The sequence below is a fragment of the Lynx canadensis genome, chromosome C2 (genome assembly GCF_007474595.2).
Source record: "Lynx canadensis isolate LIC74 chromosome C2, mLynCan4.pri.v2, whole genome shotgun sequence".
In the NCBI taxonomy this organism is placed as follows: Eukaryota; Metazoa; Chordata; class Mammalia; order Carnivora; family Felidae; genus Lynx; species Lynx canadensis.
Window position 1 is genome coordinate 109,067,799 of NC_044311.2, and position 20,916 is coordinate 109,088,714.

The 20,916-nt window shown below is 36.9% G+C and overlaps 1 protein-coding gene across 1 annotated transcript in view; it reads right to left on the bottom strand.

The window, feature by feature from the left end:
• ZPLD1 (zona pellucida like domain containing 1) overlaps positions 1-19,786 on the bottom strand; it is a 42,747-nt gene extending 22,961 nt beyond the window's left edge. The window contains exons 1-3 of the mRNA XM_032594605.1: positions 19,673-19,786; positions 4,767-4,987; positions 1,196-1,377 (exon numbers count right to left, since the gene is read on the bottom strand). Coding sequence (XP_032450496.1) covers positions 1,196-1,377; positions 4,767-4,987; positions 19,673-19,778 — 509 coding nt within the window. The 5' untranslated portion in view covers positions 19,779-19,786. The remainder of the gene's footprint in view (positions 1-1,195; positions 1,378-4,766; positions 4,988-19,672) is intronic.
• Between the last annotated feature and the right edge of the window lie 1,130 nt (positions 19,787-20,916).

Here is a 20,916-nt window from a genome sequence, read left to right on the forward strand (position 1 = left end):
TTATGATCTTTTTATTTATAAAGGCATTATTTCCATTTTGCATTATATATATGAGACTTTAAAGAAAAATGTCATTCCAATATAATTTGAATCTGAAACAAATACATTTTCATCAATCCCATTAGAAGTTTCATAAGATCAAGGATTTTGTTTTACTTTGTTCACTGCTGGAACATTGCATGGCACATAGTAGAAGTATAATAATTATTTATTGAATAAATGAATGAATTTCCATATACACCACAACTCAGGAATGTGTTTACTGGGAAAGTAAGGTGGAACAGAGTGAGATTGTGACACCCTCATGGCCCACTTCCCTTTACACCTGTATCCTTTTGACTCAAAGCCTTTCTTTTCTTGTTTTCCAAGTCTTACTTTTCACCAAGATATTTATCATCATTGTGCCACTGAAACCAGCTGTGACTATTTTTTAACCGAAACAGAATGTGGCCTCCGCATTCCCTCATGACTAAGATTAAACAGTAACTACACCCTTGTGATAACAAACCCTAGAACTGAGAAGAGAAAGTTTTCACTCAATCACCCCACTTTATCAAAAATATTTGACAAATCCAGTGACTCTGTTGTAATGTGGATATAACCCTGTCTTGGAGTATGTCCTCTGGGAAAAATGAATCAATACATGACTATAAACAGTCCATATCTGAAGTTCCTGGGCTCTGAGTGAGGCCACTTTTCTTGGGGGACCATCAGCACCTATGCAGCTGACACCTCAGCAAGACGCACAGAGCCCCCAGATTCTGAGGCAGCAGAGTCTCACAGTGAGAGCATTTGGCAGAGTCTGAAGCCAAGCAGGACCCAACAATGCAGTGACTGTTCTATCCACTGGAAATAGTACACCTTCTGGACTGCATAAGCACTCCAGTGCTTGGGCAATTAGTGTCTTTGGCAATTCTGAAGGGAGTGAGGAGAACCCCCAGGCAGTCATTTGACTAGTTGGAGCCAGTTTTAATTTGGGGGAAAATATATACATCTGATCTGTTGATATGGGTCATAACAATGTTAGATAGATAGATAGATAGATAGATAGATAAGGACTTAATATAGTTTCCATTACCTTGAGTTTGGCTATTCTCAACAAATCCTGCTATCTTTATAAGTCCGTTCAGGAAAAAAAAAAAATGACTCAAATATAAAGACAGAATGTGAAAGTAAGAATAGAACTTGAACTTACGAGGCAAGCTGGGTATTATTAACCAGGTATTCCAATGGATAACTACAACTAAATTTGTAAAGAAGCCCAGGTAGATAGCTGATGATTGTTGGTGGGTCTGGAGTATCAATGTATCCCGAAATATTTCCTATTTGTACTGAAGTTGAATTCCCATAAGCACTGACTCCAGGAATTGTGGATACCTGTTAGAATGGTAGATCAAGTTCAATGATTAAATAGCTATATATAAATCCAGGCATTTCATATGCAAAATAAAACATTAGACTAGATCATTTATTTCTTTTAAAAAAATTAATATTTATTTACTTTTGAGAGAGACAGAGTGTGAGTGGGGTGGGGCAGAGAGAGAGGGAGACACAGAATGCAAAGCAGGCTCCAGGCTCTGAGCTGTCAGCACAGAGCCCAACACAGGGCTCAAACTCATGAACCATGAGATCATGACCTAAGCTTAAGTAGGAGGCTTAACCGACTAAGCCACCCAGGCGCCCCTAGACCAGATCATTTCTAGCATCTGTTTCAACTACAACATGCCATGGCTTTGAGATTATATGCACATAATGCTATTTATAAGTGATCAATATGTCTTTTAACTAAATGAAACTTCATATTCACCAAAGACACTTTATTCATATTTCATAAGTAAGAAAGGAGAGACAGTACATGTTCAGAGTGCTACAATAAGTCATTTCAAAATGTTCACCAGTAAAGTCCAAATTCTGTGGCATGGCTTAAAATATTCCTGTTAACCTTATCTTGATTCCCACTTTCGCTTCATATCCCTGTAATCACACACTTGGTTAACAATGTCCCAGATGCAGGGGCGCTTGGGTGGCTCAGTCCCTTAAGCATCACACTCTTAATTTTGGCTCAGGTCATGATCTCACTGTGAGTTTGAGTCCTGAATTGGGGTAGCCTGCTTGGGATTTTCTCTCTCCCCCTCTCTCTCTCTGCCCTTCCCCTGCATCTCTCTCTCTCTCTCTCTCTCTCTCTCTCTCTCTCTCTCTGTTTCAAAATAAATAAAAACATTTTTAAAAATTTCAAAAAAAAAATGCTCCAGCCAGTCACAAGGATCTCGTTAAGGCTTTGCACATGCTTTCTCTGCCTCCTTTCTCCCCTGCTTCACCATGATGTATCCTACTCTTTCCTGGGTCTCATCAGCTTCCCTAGGAAACCTCCTGACTGTCCTACCGCAATGCTCATCTCCATCGCAGGAGGAGTCACAGTGCATGAGCGGTCTCTTAAACTGGCAGTCCCCTTCACCATAATCAGAACTCTTTGTGGGTAGGGGATCCCCTTAGCCTTTGCCTTTGCATGGTCAGCAACACACAGTGACACCAGCAGCTTGGGGCCCCTGAGATAAATTTTGAGCAAATGCATTAAGGTCACAATTTTTTTTTTTTTTTTCTGATGTGACCATCTGAGGGTCTTCCTTTGTGGTACATACATGGAGATTCTCATCCCCTCCCAGGGTAACAGTTCATAGACAGGTTTCAAGGGGATGAACTCCCAGACTTTATATTAAAATATTGTCCATATGTGTATTTTCCTGAGACTGGATTATTCAATCCCACTAAGATTTAAGAACCACCATTTTAGGAATAATCAATAATGCTCTTGACTTTCATAATAATGTTCTTGGCCACCATTATAGAAATAATAATGTTCTCGACTTTCATAATAACACTCTATACTTTTCATAGAATACAGCTCCTCCCATTACATCAACTACAGTATGATGCTCAATAAATACTTTAGCAGATATTATGGAAACCTATAATACTTACTTTTCAACAAGAGAATAAACTTTATGCGTGAACTTGGAGTACATAGGCAAAGCTGAGGCAATTATCTAGCTAATTCATGAACAGGGCCAGAATTACTATAATTGAAACAATTTTTTTATCCTAATCCAGTGACGTAATAGTCTACTTAATTTTTCCCATGTAGGATTGTCCTTGGAGCAAACTCCAAAGCTGGTGACGTCTATGAAAAAATGAAAATATATGCAAATCTTCCCCTCCTCTCGCATTTGCCTGACTGGCTAGCTAAACATACCAATTCTTTGAAAACAGAATAAAACACACGTACACATATGTAGCAACTTTTATACCTAAATCACTCAACTTTTTAAAAAAGTAAACAGCAGGTGTGCACACACACGCCCACACATGTGCACACACACCCAGATGCTTTGCCTGGCATTTCTCCTGAATTGTTTTCTTGGTAGCAGGGCAAGACTTAAATCCAGAGAAGAAAGTGCCATGAAGGAAAGACCCCAGGGTATGGTGGGAGGAGGGAAACTCTGTCTCTCCACGTGGGTTCCTCCTTTCACAAGGAAACACAGACATATAATAACCAGCCTGCGTCACACTCCCTCAGGCCCACCTCATAACCTCTCTGTGCACAACTCAGAGAGATGAATAAATGTTTTTAATAAAAAGAGTCAACAATACTCAAGCTGCAGGCTTGAAATGGTCATGGGCACAATATTCTAACTACCCTCTGGGAAAAGATAAAGAAGGAAATCAGAGAAATCTTTTTCCTGTCTCCCATCCCCCATCAAGTCTTAGAAACCCTGTCCTTAGAGAAATTAAGCTTTCCTCTTTAATCCCAAATAATAATTTATGAAGAGGAAAAGCCAGTTTCTCCTTATTCACTGTGCTAAGTGGTCACGCTCATTGGATCTCCTTTTTGTCTGTGCTAAGATTTACCAATAAGAATATATTTAAACAAGCAAAATGAAAAATAGTGCTCAATGAATTTCAGTGTAACACCCCTCAAATCACAATATTTATACTTCAATTAATTTTAATTCTTGGGAGAATCAATTCCTTATTCAATTCCTGTGTGTGTGTGTGTGTGTGTGTGTGTCTGTGTGTTCAATGCAAGCATAAATAATGAATCACATAGACTAGTGACTCTGTTTGGGGATGGAAATATTTGATTTTCACAATGACTAGAGAGATTTCCTTTTCTGAACAATCTACTGGGATTTCATGAGTAAGACTGAGTATGAAAAACATTTTGAAATTCAAAGGACAATCCCACACAATGGAGAATATCACACCGGAAATGCTGACAGCCCTCTTTCACACGACACTGGTGTGGATCATTCCACGGTAAACATGAAACCTAGGAGAGTCTAGTCTTCCCATTCTATATTTCATCTTTTTTTTCTGAATGAGGTCACTAAGAGGCAATAGGCCAAGGGACCCATTGTCCAACTCACTAAGCAAACAATTTCTGCATGATAAGACAGTTCCATAAAAAGCAGGAGAAACATAGCTAATGATAAAGTGTAGAGAAATATTTATCAATGTCACTCATACAAATAATGTTGTTTAGAGTAGTGTAGCTGATCTCAAGCCCCTCTACTGCTCAGCTACAATAAGGGGAACTATCACTGGAAAATAAAATTGTATGTTTAAAGCCTCACACAAGCAACGGAAGTGATTTGTTCAGTTTTATTGGAATTTCTTCCTGAAAGATTGGGCTTCTGATGATTTCATGAAACGGGGAGAGATTTTTGTTGTGACCCCAAACCTAGCACAGGATTTTACACTCATCTTACCACTAAGTTGTTTCCACAGCCCTCCAAGGTGCTGAGATTGATGATGAAAATGACCACCGCGGGAAAGGTGTTGTTATTGATGAACCCCCTGCAGTGGGAATCCCCATGCCTTCCGTTCAGTGCCAGATCTGTTTCAGAATAACCCGAGAAAAGTACTGTGCAAAAATTAATCTTCATTGTAATGGCCTGCACTCCACAATAGACATTGATGTCTCTTTCAGCTGAAATAAAAATATATAGAAAGCAAATATTAGTCACAAAAGCACAGTGCAGGATACAAGAATAACTATAACATCCCCTAATGTAGTTACTCATCCCCTCAGCCTGTTTAACTCATTCCTATGTTTGAATACACCATGATCCAATGTGAAGGTTGTTAAGAGAAGTAGCCAGGGAAAATAGTCTTAGATTTAGCTATTTAGGAGTTATAAAACATCTCTGTTTCTTTGTGTTTGATACACAGTAGATTTGCATTAAATGTCAGTTGAGTGTTACAGAATGATTAGAGAACTGAAGGGGCAAAATCAGGTTTGCAGAGAAAATTCAGAACCAGAGTAATTATCTGAATTATTCAGATAACCTGTCTAGAGTAGTGAGACTCACTGCAAGTGGTAAGTTTTCCCAAGTATAAGGAAGAAGCAGTTAAAATCCCTCATAAGCCATATTGCTGAGCATTTTGGTGTTTTGTAAGCCATCTTACCCAGGATGGAGAAACATAAGCCATCCGTCAGAATTCCATTTTATTTTGCCTATATTAAATTACTCTAGAGAGAAAGGAATGAAAACAAATGTGCTGATACTACAAAAAACATGCATAGCCTGCTTTAAGAAAATTTTGCCAGTGACTATGCCAAAATAAAAGGAATGAACTATGCATCAAAATTTAAAACATCATTTTCCCAGTTTCCATGACTATTCTATGAGTTATCAGGTCCGTACAGGTGAGCATACACACATACACACACACACATACACACACACACACACACACACACAAGTTTTCATACCTCTATGTAGTTATTTTTCTACATGTAATGAAGAAAATATATGCAGCAAATGGAGAGGTTGGCTGCTAGGCAATTCCCCAGAGGCAGAAACTTACTTTGATTGTTTTTGCTATCTGTTACAAGTTGAATCATGTGCCAAAAGATGCAGTGAAGCCCTAAATCCCAGTATCTCAGAATGTGACCTTATTTTGAAACAGGGTCATTGTAGATGTAATTAGTTTAGATAAGGTTACACTGGAATAGGGTGGGTCTCTAATCCAAAATGACTTGTGTCCTTATAAAAGGAATGCCATATGAAAAGACAGAGACGTAGGAAGGATGTCATGTGAAGACACAGAATTGAAGTGATGCATCAATAGTCAAAGAATGCAAAGATTGCCAGCAAATGACCAGAAGCTAGGAACAGGGAAGGAAGGATTCTACCCAGAGCATCAGAGAATATGGCCCTGCTGACACCTTGATTTTGAACTTCTAGTCTCCAGAACTATGAGGCAATAAGTTTCTGTTTGAAGTCACCCTGTTTGTATCACTTTGTTATGGCAGCCTGAGGACATTAATGCAGTAAGCTTGCCACTTTTTAACACTCCATTTTACCACTTAGATAAAGAATCAAGGGGTGCCTGGATGGATCAGTTGGTTGAGTGTCCGACTTCAGCTCAGGTCATGATCTTACAGTTCATGGGTTCGAGCCCCACATCGGGCTCTGTGCTGACAGCTTGCTCAGAGCCTGAAGCCTCCTTGAGATTCTGTGTCTCCTTCTCTCTCTGCCCCTCCCCAACTTGTGCACTGTTTCACTCTGTCTCTCAAAAATAAATAAGTGTAAAAAAATTTTTTTAAAGAATCAAAAATAAGCATCAGATTTTCTATATGTGGATACAAACAAAACAAAAACCGATTAAGCTATTTGGAGAAATAAATCTGTTTAAAAAAGAAAACAAGCAAACTAAAAGATAATTTTACTAAATTAGATGATGTTCACCTAAGTAATATGCAAATATCATTCAAGACTTTTTGGCATAGAATTAATTCACTTAAATACCACAATTCTAATCTAAGGGTAAAAGTGTTCAACAGCATATTTCTTTGGAGTATTCATTCTCCATGGTGGTTTTTGATGGCTAAGTGAGTCATATTTTGAAAATGTGAATAAGTAAAAATGAAAATTTCTATGTTTGGTTATGATTTTAAGCTCATTACAAAAAGAAAGAAAATCTTTTTCATGGTTAAAGGTAGAGAGAAAGATGGAAAATCTTTTTCATGGCCAAAAGATAAATATTAGCCTAATTATTATAGAAAACTTCAAGCAATATTCCCTTCATAGGTGAATTCATTATGAAGTACAGTAGAGGAAATAATAAGTACTACTTAAAATTGGGAGAATATGTCTATCAGTTTTCAGCCACATTAGCTGTTTAAATACAATCATAACTTTTAATGATGATCTTTACTAAAATAATAGAGTTCATTTTAATAAATGTTTGAGTGTTTAGAATCTTCAAATTACATAATATATATAGACATATATATTACATAATATATATAGACATATAATATATATAGACATATGTATATATGTCTATATATACACATAGACATATATATGTCTATATACATATATACATATATGTCTATATGTATATATAGACATATATGCATATGTCTATACATATGTATGTGTGTGTATATATATATATATATATATATGTTTATTTATTTATTTTGAGAGAGAGACAGTGTGTGCACACACATGTGAGCTGGGAAGGGGCAGAGAGAGAGGGGGAGAGAGAATCCCAAGCAGGCTCTGTGCTGTCAGCACAAAGCTCAATGTGGGGCTCAGTCTCATGAACCATGACCTGAACCAAAATCAAGAGTTGGACATTTAATCAACTGAGTCACCCAGGCTCCCACATCTTATATCAATTGACTGCTCTCCATCTATATGCTATTCCTTGGCTCATGCCACCATTATCTCTTGGCCTAGAATATTATATTAGCTTCCTAACTGGCTCCTTTATTTCCACTCTTAACCCTCTCTAATTAGCATACCTGTTAATACATGAATCTAATCATGTTGCCTCTCCTCAAGTCTTCAAAGCTATTCATTTCACTCAGACCAAAATTCCAAATCCAACCAAGTCCTCAAGACTCTCCATGATCTGCCATCTTCTTATCTCTGCATTCACATCTCTCTCCCTACTAGTCCCTTGCTCCCTATATTTGTTTCACTGAATTTTTTTTTCAGTTTTTTAAATGCATCACAATGAGTGATGAAAGCCAGAGTAGCTGTTACCTCCTGGGGTGGAATTGTCTACAATAAGAGAAACAAGAAAAATTTGTGGAGTGATAAAAATGTTCTCAATCTTGATCTGGTTAGTAGTTATGTAAGTACATTCATATGTTAAACAATTGCAAGGTGCACCCTTAAAATTGGTGCATCTTATTTTATATAAATTATTCCTCCACAAAATGCTGTGAGCATTTAAAAAAGCCTAGTACATATTTGCACAAGGCCATTAATTCTCTTTTCTCTGCTTAGGATGTCTTCATACTCCCAGTCTTTGTGTAATTAACTCCTATTTATTCTTCATGTCTTGAATTTGTCTTTTCCCCAAAGATTTTCCTGATCCAAAATCTAAATTATGTCACTCCATTATTTTGTCATATAGCCTTAAAATCATGTATGTATTTGTGTACTTGTATATTTATCTTCTCTATATACTGAAAGTCCCAGAAAGAAGGAAGCTATAATATTCATTGATGTGAGTAATGAATTACTTAATCACATGAAATATTGGAACAACAGACTACACTGAGGTTTTACAAAGTAGTGGTACTTATTCTCAGATCATAGTCCATAAGAGGAAATAGTCATGACCCAGTTTGACAGAAAGATTGGGCAGAGAGCTATGGGGTAGTATAGAAAGTGAACCTCACCTAGGCCAGCTGGTTAGGAACAGCCTCTTGGAGAAGATGCCATTGACCTGAGTTTTGAAGTACCAATAGGAGTTAGTGATATAAAGGAGTGGAAATTTTATAACACAGAGGGGACAGTGTGAATAATGATACAAGTGCGAAATATGCTGAAGCCTGGTTGAGAGCTGGACAATTCTGTTGTCATTAGAATTTAAAATACAAAGGAGGAAATGGTAGAAAATGAGGTCAAGTGGCAAACACAAGGGCAAAACCACAGGAAACCTTTTCATACAAAATGGTTTCTGTAAGATAACAAAATATCTACCTCAATGTCGATCAAATCTTAGCTTCCAGGGAGTTCACTAAGAACTCTCTTGATGTCCAGTAGATAGGAAATTAGTATCACTGCATTACATGTAATATCACAAATGTATTGAAGTGAATATATATCATTAAATACGTTACAAAGGGGAAGTATCATTCCCTGTAATTTAAGCCATCTAAAGACTTCAGCTTCTTCACCTTTGAGAGGAATTAACTGATACTTAGAATAGCTTCATAAATGGCAAAGATGACTTTGTCCAGATGTAGAGCTCTCTTCAGTTTTCTGTGTTTAACTGAAGGCTTGTAACTCCTGAAATGGAACTGAATTTGCTACAAGCTGATCCCACTAGGAGATATGATAACAAGAGAAACGCTTTTCCCAGTGTAAGAAAAGAGATCTGTTCAAATCCATCCTAACCCAGTTTTCTAAAGACTTTTCACTGTCCCTTCTGAGAAACACATTTTTTCCTGGTTGTAGATACTAAAGACATCCATTCAGCACAACTTTTTCCATTTGTGATGCTTTGAGGAGGGAGAAGAGATACTTTAAGTTGCTGAAGGGCAATTTCTGCCAAAAGAAGACAAATTTTTTCCTCAGAGTTAGTGAATAACAGTTGTTCTCAACAACTAAATTTTTTGGAGCCTTTTTATTGTCCAACCTCTGGACTGAGTTGGTATATCCTTTTGAACAACACTTGAGTATGAAGCAACTCAATGATTACAAGTTAAAAACAAAAATATCAAGAAATAAATACCTTTAGATTTTTGATTTTTAGTGTTTTGTGTTTAAACATACAAAGCATTATTAAAATGGCAGGCCGGCTTAGAGCTTATATGCAGTTATACTACCAGAATGGCTATTTTTCCCCTGATGTTTTAAACAAGTTAAGCGTTTCACAAGACTAAAAAAATGCAGTATTGAATCGAATTCAGGTAAAAAAAAAGAAGTGTTCTGCACTTCTCTCACCTATCAATCAGGCAATGAGATTATCTCACATTTTTGAAAATTATGCAAATTTTAAATATCCTGTCACTGTCAACTATCTCTTACCACATAAAAAAATGTGTCCAGATTTGGAGTTGAGAGAGCATTGTTACCATATAAATGGGAGTAAAGAAAGGATGAATCCAATTATCCATATGAATAAAAATCTCGTTCTACTTCATTCCCAATAAAGTTCCATTCCTAGAAAACCTAACTACACTTTCCCTTTAGGCACAATCACTGACAATATATTTGTAGCATATAATTCATATATCTAACAAGTATATCTAACTTTGTTCTTTTCCTCAACAGTTCCATACGCAACTAGTTTAATTTCAATGGCATATAGATGAGACTAAAGATCCCCAGCTTTTGATAGACTGAATGATTTTCATCTCATCTCAATACTGTTGAGACCTACATTTCTTTAACTAGCATCAGAATATTTATTTTAACATTTTCTAATTGTTACCTCGAATAATCAGAGCACAGATCAATACAGTTGTTCAAATAATTTGTACACACATATTCTACAATACAAATATGGCAACACCCCCAAAAATTGGGCTGTAGACTGGTACTCAGCCCCACAAAGCAGTGGCTCAAAATGTTCTAACCTGAAATGTTCTAACCCCTAACCTGAAAATGTAAAAATCTGCATGAAAATCAGCAACTCTGGGGTCAGTGCATAATATTTAAAAAAAAAAAAAGGTGAAGTACACAGGAGTTTAAAACACAAAATCAGTGCCATCAGTTTTATACAAGCTGGAGGCTATTGTTCCTATTTATTTTCAAGACCTAAACTACATGCCAGTTCATGTCAACAAAGTATTTTTAAAAACCATTTATTGTATACATATTACATGTCAGTCTCTGTACTAGACTCTGAAGATAAAGGCATTAGTAACACTCCTTTACTTCAAGATGCTCATGTTTAATTCAAGGAGACAGAAAAACTAGACGATTATAATGCAGCTTACTAAAGATTAGGCTTATATACCATATTATATACAACCATGTGTCTAAAAGGGAGGAGTGCTTGGAAGGGATTGTTGAGAAGAAATAAATTCCAATGGTCTAAATTCTATAGGAAAATGATTAGATGATGGCATGAATGGATCTCAAACTGATACTCAGATTTCTAGCTTTAGTGGGTGACTAGATTATTTCCTGAGATAAAGAATGCAGGAAAGAAAAATGAAAATCTCAGTTTTTGAGAGGCTGAGGTATATGTGGGACACTCAACAGAAATGTACAACAGGTAGTCAGAAATAGGAGTCTAGTATTTGGAGAATAGAAAAGAGTGAAAAATATAAATTTAAGAATACCAAATACTCAACGTATCACTCATAAACAATAATAATAGATGAAATACCCAATGATAGAATTCAAGTAAGAGGAGAAATAAAAGCTGAAAACAGAAAAATAATATATACATTGTCCATTAATGAGACTTTCCCTCTTTTCCCAATGGAAAGTAATAGTTCTCTGGGGCTCTACCTTGCATCCCTTTAACTGTGACTCTACTGTTCTGCTTATATTATATCTGGGAATGGATATTTGCTTTCCCAGTAGATTATGAACTCATTGAAAGCTCTGGATTTTCCCAGAGTGCCTAACAAATACTCAACAAATGTCTATTAAAATTTGCTTAATTCAATTCCTTCACAAACAGCACACATGGTTTCTAACTTTTAATAAGTTCTAAGATTCACAAATATGTGTGCAATTAATACGATTTCATCTTTACTGTTCATCCAGAACTCATATTTCCTATCTGTACTCTGCCACGTGCCTGAGATGATTCCTGTTTTTAGAGTTTTAGACAAGCATCAATATCTTTAATGTCAAATATTTTCTGACTTCCAATTGAGAAAACTCAACCCATTAAGTATTATGAAATTGATAGATTTTTTCTATTTTGGGGGGTATTTAACCTTTTAAAATAAATTAGTCTTGGTAGCCTACTATCTTCCCTTATTATTAATGATTTTTTAAAATTATTCTCCTTTAACAGTGATAGATTTGCTGATTCCTATTGTCATTAATAGCAAGCAAGGGCATGACAGCCACCTGGGCTGATATACACGTGTGGTTATGTAACAACACAAAGCAAGCAAGACATCATGAGTACCATGCTCTAAGCAGCACTTATTACATTGTGCATATATATCACCAGCGAATTTTATTAAAATGCAGATTCTGATTCAGTAGCTCTGAGATGGGACCTGATTTATGTGTTTCTCACAAGCTCCCAGATGATGCCAATGCTTCAAGTCTCTTAATCAATTGAACTGCTTAGTCACATCTATATACTTTGGGCAGAAGCTAACCCTTGGGGTGGATGCTATCTGGTGGGATTAAGCACTGCCACCACATACCTATTTGTATGATTTATATGCTGGCAAGAGGGAGAAGGTCGGTTGAAAAAGGATGAGAGAAAGGGAGAGAGAGGGGAGGAGGAATCATGAAGGAGAAAATTCCTTTCCTTGTGTGAGGAACTTTTTTTGTTAAGTTTATTTATTTTTGAGGGGGAGGGGCAGAGAGAGAGAAGGAGAGAGAGAATCCCATGGCAGCGCAGAGCCTGACATGAGGATCAATCTCATGAACAGCAAGATCACGACCTGAGCTGAAATCAAGAGTTGGACACCTAACCGACTGAGCCACCAGGTTTGCCGAACTGGTTTTGAATCTCAGTGAAAGAGTGTTCGTAAAAAGCTTTGTGAGCCTGAGTCCAAACAAATTTATTTTAGTGCTCAGGTGGCTGTGTGTGAAACAAAGTTGGGAATAGGATCAGTATTCTGCCCCCACTTCTACCCCATTCCGTAAACCATAGCAGTTTAATAACTTGAGGAGCACCTCAAATGTCAACCATGCTGTGGGCACTCGCCAGAACAACTGAAGGACACACGGGGTGGGGGAGGGGGTCTGTTGTGAGCAGGTGGAGGCTCTGTGCAGGTCAGATGCAGGTACTCCTGTGAATAGAATTGTATCTCTATTCATGGACTGGTTTATATGCACTTAAAAGTAGCATTGCGTTGAAACTGACAGTATGAACCAAAACCTATTCAATGTAATAGGAGTCTGTTCTGTATACTGAAGAGTACACTGCTTTGTAGTGCCATAGAAAATCTAACCTGCAAATAATCTACTTCCTGAACTCCAATAGACATTCCAAAACTAATTTATACCATCCTTGCAGATTATAAGAGTAACTTACATATCATTTCCACTTCTATCTCTCTAAAATGAGAGGAGTAATATTTGGCACTATATAAACTTAAAACTGCTCAGAGAACAGATGCTATGTTCATTGTTTTAACTCATTTTTTAAAGATACTTTTACCCTTAACAAGAGTTTATACGATATTGAGGTTTTGGAGCTAAAAGAGCAAGAACTCCTAAAGGGGTATTGATTTTCATCTACACAAAATACCAGCAGCTGATGAAGAATTTAAGGTGGATTAGGAACTCAAGTTTCCTCTCTACACCGAATGGGTTTCTTGCCACCTTGGTTTTTCACATCTGTTTCTCATTAGCAAATACAAGCTGTCATGTCTAGTGCCTCAGGAAATTCATATGCAGTTTGAGGCAAATTTTGCAGGCTTATATTTGCACTAGCTCCTCTACATTCTCTGGAACCAGAAGAGATTGGTCATCTTTTTCAGGCAGGAGAAAGCATATGGGTTTTACTTATACAAGCAGAGGAAGCGAAAACTCATGGAATAAAAAACCTCTTTATTGAAATAAAAAAGGGGATGGACTCTGAATTATTCAGTTACTGAACTTGCTTGCCACTGCATTTTATCATTTAGATTAATCAGGAAGTGATCAGCGGTCCCTGCCTGGATCACTTCTTCTGCCTCATCTGGTCTAGTAACTGCAATCACAGGTGCAAAGCAGAAGGCAGGCATTGTCTGGACAACTTGGAGACCAAAACACTACTACTATGTAGAAAGGCAGGAGAATTCGTCTTTCTTATCATAGAAAGGCCAAAACATGTTCCCTTGAATAATTAGTCCATTATCCACTCTGACTTCATCTTTGGGCACAGAGAAATGCAATGGTTAATTAAGCAAAGCCTAACACAAGAATAGAGAGTTCATTTTGTTTGACCCACCCCTAAATTCTGTGAAATTTGTGATGCTTAATTTTATTTCCTTTGGAACATTGGTGTTTATTGAAATATTAATAGGTATTAGGGAAAAAAAAGATTTCCTTAGTCAAGTAGGTACTAAAAAGGCTAAACAAATTCTCCTACTATATGATTTTTCAGATTCGTTACTGTGGTAATTCCCATTGTGATTCTGTTAAACTTAGTATTCAGAATTCACTTTAAGGCATCATGGTTTGATGGCAAGAGTCTTAGTTTTACATCTCTGTCAATTTCTAGCTTTGCATCATTAAACAAACGCTAATCCTCCATTTCCCCATTGTAAAATGATTTTAAAAGATTTTAAAGGTTTATCTAAGGAATACAAGAAAGAATTAGTAATGTGTATATCACTCAATACATTGAACCCATTGTTTCTTCCTTATTAGTGTTTAAATAGAATATGAATAGTTTAAATAGAATACAAAATGGCAAGTTATGTAGCACTGACTTATATTCAGTTTCCCATGAGTGGTTAGTTCACCATTCTTATGGTGTCAGGCCACCAAATTTCTGGTGCCACAAACCTAATCTTTCCTTGATGGTCATTAAAGACTTCTTAGAAGCTAAGGCTAACCCTTATATGCTACCATCTTCCAAAAAAAGGAGATAGTTCCAGAAGGTGTGTGTCAGTCATAGAGGCCAAATGCATTTATCCATATATTTAATTTAGGCCAAATAATTCTGTGGTACTCTAAAAGTAAACTGTGGTTTGAATTTTATTCTGGGAAGAGCACTACCATAATGCCAGTGGAGTACAGGTCTGTTCCCTGCTATTGGCTTAGATAGCCAAGAGTTAACTACCTTTAAAATAAAATGGTATCCCTTTAAATTTAAAATGAATTAGACCATGGCAGTTCCCTTGGCCCAAGGATAAATGCCATGGAAATGAAAGAAAATAGTTCTAATGTCATAAAACAGCAAAGGTCAGATAGGGTGAGATGATTACTTTCATCATTATTAGCATTACTTTGCATTTAGATAGCCCCTCTCCTTTGCCAGACTCATTCTCATTCTATCCCATTGCTTAGTATCTGAGCAGCTTGTGGAGCTCCTGATGATATCAAGGGTGATCCTGATGTGGAAGAGAAGCCACAAGTCAAGAGGGGAGTGAGCAATTAACCTTTATACTTTATTTGCTCATTCTGGTCTTCTTCTGCAAACAACCTGCAAAAGTGGGCTCACTTGAAAATAATATCCATATAAACTTAAAGCCTCTCCTCGACTTTGGAGTTATCTGGATCTTAGATTTTTTAAATACAGATTTTATATTGCAATAAATAAATTGCACACACGCGCGCGCGTGTGTGTGTGTGTGTGTGTGTGTGTGTATGCATGCATGTGCGTGTGCATTTGGTAAGTCTGGGTATTTGCTGTCTAAGTGGAACAGTACTAAAAGTGCTAACATGTATAAGGTCATATACAAATTAAAAATAAGAGGTTTAATTCTCCCTGTTTAAAATAAAGGAAGGAACTTCTCCCTCCCTTTTCTTAAACCATTTACATCAGACAACTTATAATTCTAAATACTTTCACCTTTCCTTGAATCCTAGGAAGACTAGAAAGGCCTCTGTCAGCTTTATGACCTGAGAATCTTTTTCAAGGATCTGGGAACCATCTTTTGAAAATATAAACATCCAGGAAAATAACACTCCTACCTCACAGTTTCTATGGGAGTGCAAGATCCTAACCCAAGAGGAAGCATGGCTCAAAATTACAAAAGTACTTCCTTTTGGGAAGATACAAGTTTACTTTTCCTCTAGATAAAGCCAATATGCTAACACAGATGGTCATCCCAATCACCAGGTATATTTAGAATGAACTATATGTGACAAATGGTGCTGTCAAGTCCTCTTATTTGAGGACTAGTTATGGTTTATCTTGAAAATATATGTAATGGGTTGCATCTGCTTGGCTATATAAAAGACCAAGATTTCTCTCTGTGCAATCTCTTGATGGATTGCTTACAATGAGCATCACATTCTGGTTAATGCTTGCTCAATGATAAGTGTTTTCATCTCTACTGTCTTGCGGAGAGCATTTCTGGATTGGGGGAAGATTTTATTTTTAATTTTATTTCCTAACACAGACCTGTGCTTTTAATTAGAATAATGGACTAAAGAAACTAATAGTATATACTATGTCAGTTTTTTTTTTTTTCAATGTTTATTTATTTTTGGGACAGAGAGAGACAGAGCATGAACGGGGGAGGGGCAGAGAGAGAGGGAGACACAGAATCAGAAACAGGCTCCAGGCTCCGAGCCATCAGCCCAGAGCCTGACGCGGGGCTCGAACTCACGGACCGCGAGATCGTGACCTGGCTGAAGTCGGACGCTTAACCGACTGCGCCACCCAGGCGCCCCTATGTCAGTTGTTTTTAACCATGAATGCATATTAGACTCATCTGCAGGGTTTAAAATACAGATAGATTCCCAGCACCACAATCAGAGATTTGGACACTATATTTGGTGTAAAACAGTGGAGTAAACACTTCTGGGCTAAAACACTTTTTTTTATTAATTTTTTTTTCAGCGTTTTTTTATTTATTTTTGGGACAGAGAGAGACAGAGCATGAACGGGGGAGGGGCAGAGAGAGAGGGAGACACAGAATCGGAAACAGGCTCCAGGCTCTGAGCCATCAGCCCAGAGCCTGACGCGGGGCTCGAACTCACGGACCGCGAGATCGTGACCTGGCTGAAGTCGGACGCTTAACCGACTGCGCCACCCAGGCGCCCCTGGGCTAAAACACTTTTGATAACCATCCCAGGTAATTTCGATGCAGGCGGTCAGTGGGCACCACTGTAATTGAATGTTTTAACATCATTTTTAAATGTACTGTATTTCCCTATGCTGTCCTACTCACTTCCTGGCTCATTTACATCTTTTGTTTACAAGTATCTAAGTACAATATCAGCTGGATCCTCTCTGCCTGGAAATCTTTTTACCTTTTGGCCTTCTTTTCATGCATAACAGGGTAAGGCTTGACCACTTTCCCCAGGTCCTGACCTCACTCTCTGGGCCCTCACTCTCCTGAAGGCCTCTGCCTTCCACATCACAATTAGTATTCTTCAACTTCCCTGCCCATGTCTTTTATTTTTCCTTCTCTCCTAAATCAAAGAAACAATTACCAGTTTCCCACTGTCAACTCCTCCACCTCTATCTTTGCTCTTTTCCATATTTTCTTTCCTCATTACATCAATTATTTTCTTATTGGTAATCCTGATCTCTGAATACTTTCCCTTTACTTGTGTATACTAAATTGCTTCTAGTCCTCTAATCCCTAAATCCTAAACTGCTGGCTCAGATCACTCCTCTCTTTCCTTCACCACCAATGTTACCTAAAGAGTAGTCTATTTTCCTACCTTTCAGTTTCTTGTTTCCCGCTCATTACTCACTCACTGCACAGGGACTCAGATACCACACAGTTATCTTTGGGAGCAACCTCTGTCCTCAGACCCAGGTCCATATTTTCTACTATTGGATAGAAGCTGTCATTATAAATTCTAGAAGCTCCTCAAACTCATTATTTCCCAGACTAAACTTCCTTTCTAAAACATGCAAATGCCCTAAACTTTTGGTATCAACATGCAGTTATCCAAGTTCATAACATCATCTAAGACATCATCATCATCTTCTCTTTCACCTCCCCAATTGAACCAGTTCTCAAACTCTGTTGAGTCCCACACAAAAATATCTCTTAAGAGCTGTCTCCTGCTGCTGTTCCCACTGACACTGCCTTCGTGACATTTCTCTCTGCCTCTAGTTTCTTCCAACTTGATTCTATCTTTTGCTTCTCCCAAGGTTGGCTTTCTAAAACAAAACATGACCATGTAAGATCCTTAAAAAAATGTGTTTAAAAGGACTTAATGTGTCTTCATCACCAAGAAAATAAAGACAAAATACTGTCCACAAATAACGCACAAAGTCTTCTTGTCCAAACAACTGAACCTGAATTTACTCATCTCTAGCTGTAATTAGTTTATAGGCTATACGGAAAAAGGGGAGAATGTTAAATAACAAACACATTGAAGCTGCATCAACCAGATCCAAAGTCAGAATTCCACAATACTTGAAGAGATAAGCAGCATTTTAGAAAAGCAAGTGACAGAGAGAAACTGTTATCAATTAAAATAGACTAAAGACACATGTCAACAAATACACTGTGTGGATGTTTTAAAGGCAACTTAGCTGAGTATTAGATGATATGTTAAGGGATTATCGTTAAGTTTATTAGACATATACAAAAGGGTGAAGATTTTGTTTGAGTTCCTTTCCATCACATATACATTCTGAAACATGAATAATGAATTCACTTTAAAATATTCCAGGGATGGGAATGGTAAGAAGGAGAGAGAGATGAAGCAAAATTTATGTGTTGATAATTGATGAAATTGGATGATCAGTACAATTACTTGTTTTACTAATCTTTACTTTTGTATATGTTTGAATTTTCCATTACAAAAAAAACATTTTTTAAAAAACCCTCCTGTATGGTACTCAAAATCACTAACAACCCTGCCTTAGAATACCTTGCTAGACTTGCCTTCAGATATTCCCCACCCTGAACTCCAGGTCGTTCTTAACCTGCCAAGCACTTGCATCCTAAGTCTGGGCTCCTGAAGACATTCCTGCACACTCTGGCTCTTATTCGAGAGCAATCCAGATTACCTCTCTTCATAAAAATTAGAAATCCCATGTCAACTACATAACTACCTACTGATTGCTCTATCCAAGTATGGTGTTGCTCAGGCATGCTCTGAACACAGGAGTACTGGCAGGTTTGAGAAATATAAAACATGACAGAAAGCATTTCAATTTGCATGGCAAACTTGGAAAAGTGATTTCAGACTCTCTAGTCTTTATTTTGTAAGTGTTTAACTGTGATTCTCTAACTTTAGCTGATATAAAAATGATGAATACTTAAATGAAACACTGATAATTCAGTAAGTAATCTTCTCACTGAGTGTAGATTTTAGAAACCTGTGGGACATGTCCATCAATATAGTCAAAAATCTCATATCTGTCACAATATTGATGGTTGCTATGTTATGCATACTGAAGTTGGCCTGCGTATTTTGGTAATGACCATCATTGCACTGAAATAATATTTTTGAGTAATGTACTATATTTCACATTTTCTTAAGTATTATTCCTAAGTAAATCTATTAGCATATAGGGCAGTTTTGAAAGTCTTAATTAACTTACAAGGAAGAAAAAGGCATCAATTAGGCAAATTTTGATGAAATTAGCCTCTCCCGATTCTATCACCCAATAACCAATATTTTTCACATTTGTGAGCAGCCATTATAATAATATTAACTATGATGAACACTTTGTATGTTAATGTGGATATAAATTACAACTCCAGAAAAATGTCTTTTGTCATTTGCCATTTGTTAATATCCACTTAATGTAGATGGATATCCACCCCCCTCCATTTTCCATATGTATTTAAGGACCTTACTATTCAAATATAATCACTCTTTCAAGATATAATTAGAGAAAAGATTAGGTTCAGACTTACCAGGAAATCTACTGTGGAGGTTGGCGTCACAGTTGTAGCCATTAAACTGAGCAGACCCCAGAAGCACTCTACTTGTTAGAAGCAACGGCAACCATATTCGTTCCATTGCAAAACCTGGAAAAGAGTTATTTATCATGTGGACATCATCAGCCTTCACTCTTACTTACTGAAAAGATTGAGGCTGATATGAGCTCACTGTTGGATAGGCTGGCAGTCTATATACGTACAGGCAAAGCTCATTTAGGGACTAAGGATTCTGAGAAATAATTATCAGCAACAATGCAGAAATTTTGGTTACAATATTTGAAAATTATTTCCACTCTTTGGCGTCAGTTTGCTAAGGGTGACAAATCCAGGGTTTTGTAGTGAAAGAACAAAGATATATGATAGTCATAAAGTTTGAAAAAGAAAATGTATTATAAATAGGAAGAAGTCAAACCAAATATTTCACAGATTAGAACAGTGTACTTAGACAACCAATCAATGTAGAGACAACTCTATACTTTAAAACACCAATATTCATGAAGTAAAAGGGATTCAACACTCAGTACTTGATTCTCAGAGGATTCTCAATATTCTTAATGACTAAATAATGTCAGGAAAAATTTCCCCTCAACAAAGGAATTCCAGACTATTGCTACTTCTCAAAATCAGTGGTTTGTGTATCTTTTTTTTTTTTTTTTCAGGAAACACAGGACTAAAGCAAAAGGAAGAACAGAAAAATACTATGTGTAGACTGACATCATGAATCCAATGACTCTTCATTGGTGAATAAATAGGACTAATACATATAAATGAACACCTTGAATTCCTAGGAGAAAGTAATAGAAAGTGATTTTTTAAGTTGTCATTGTGTGTTGAACAAATAAATATAAATTGACTTTGAAAATTAAATTCCAGTCAGTCTGGTGTTTAATATTTTATCCCCTGGATACCCTTTTTTGGTCAGATAAAGTGAAACCATCTTCCAGAAGCACCCAACTTATTCTCAGAGCATAGTTTGTGCACTGAAAAAAAAATCTTTTGGGTTGGTGGTTTTGGTCTGTGTGTGAAAAGCAAAAAGAAAATAAAATTGTAAATGGTTTACTCAAATAATTTAGTGCATTTTAAAAGCTTGGGGTTTGGGGAAGGGGTTATGGTATTTTAGCTGCCCTTAAAGATCTTCCCTTACATGATTAATCAAGTGTTTAGCAAAAGGAAGGAAATACATCTTGCTTTTGAGCCATCATTTTAGTATAACAAGT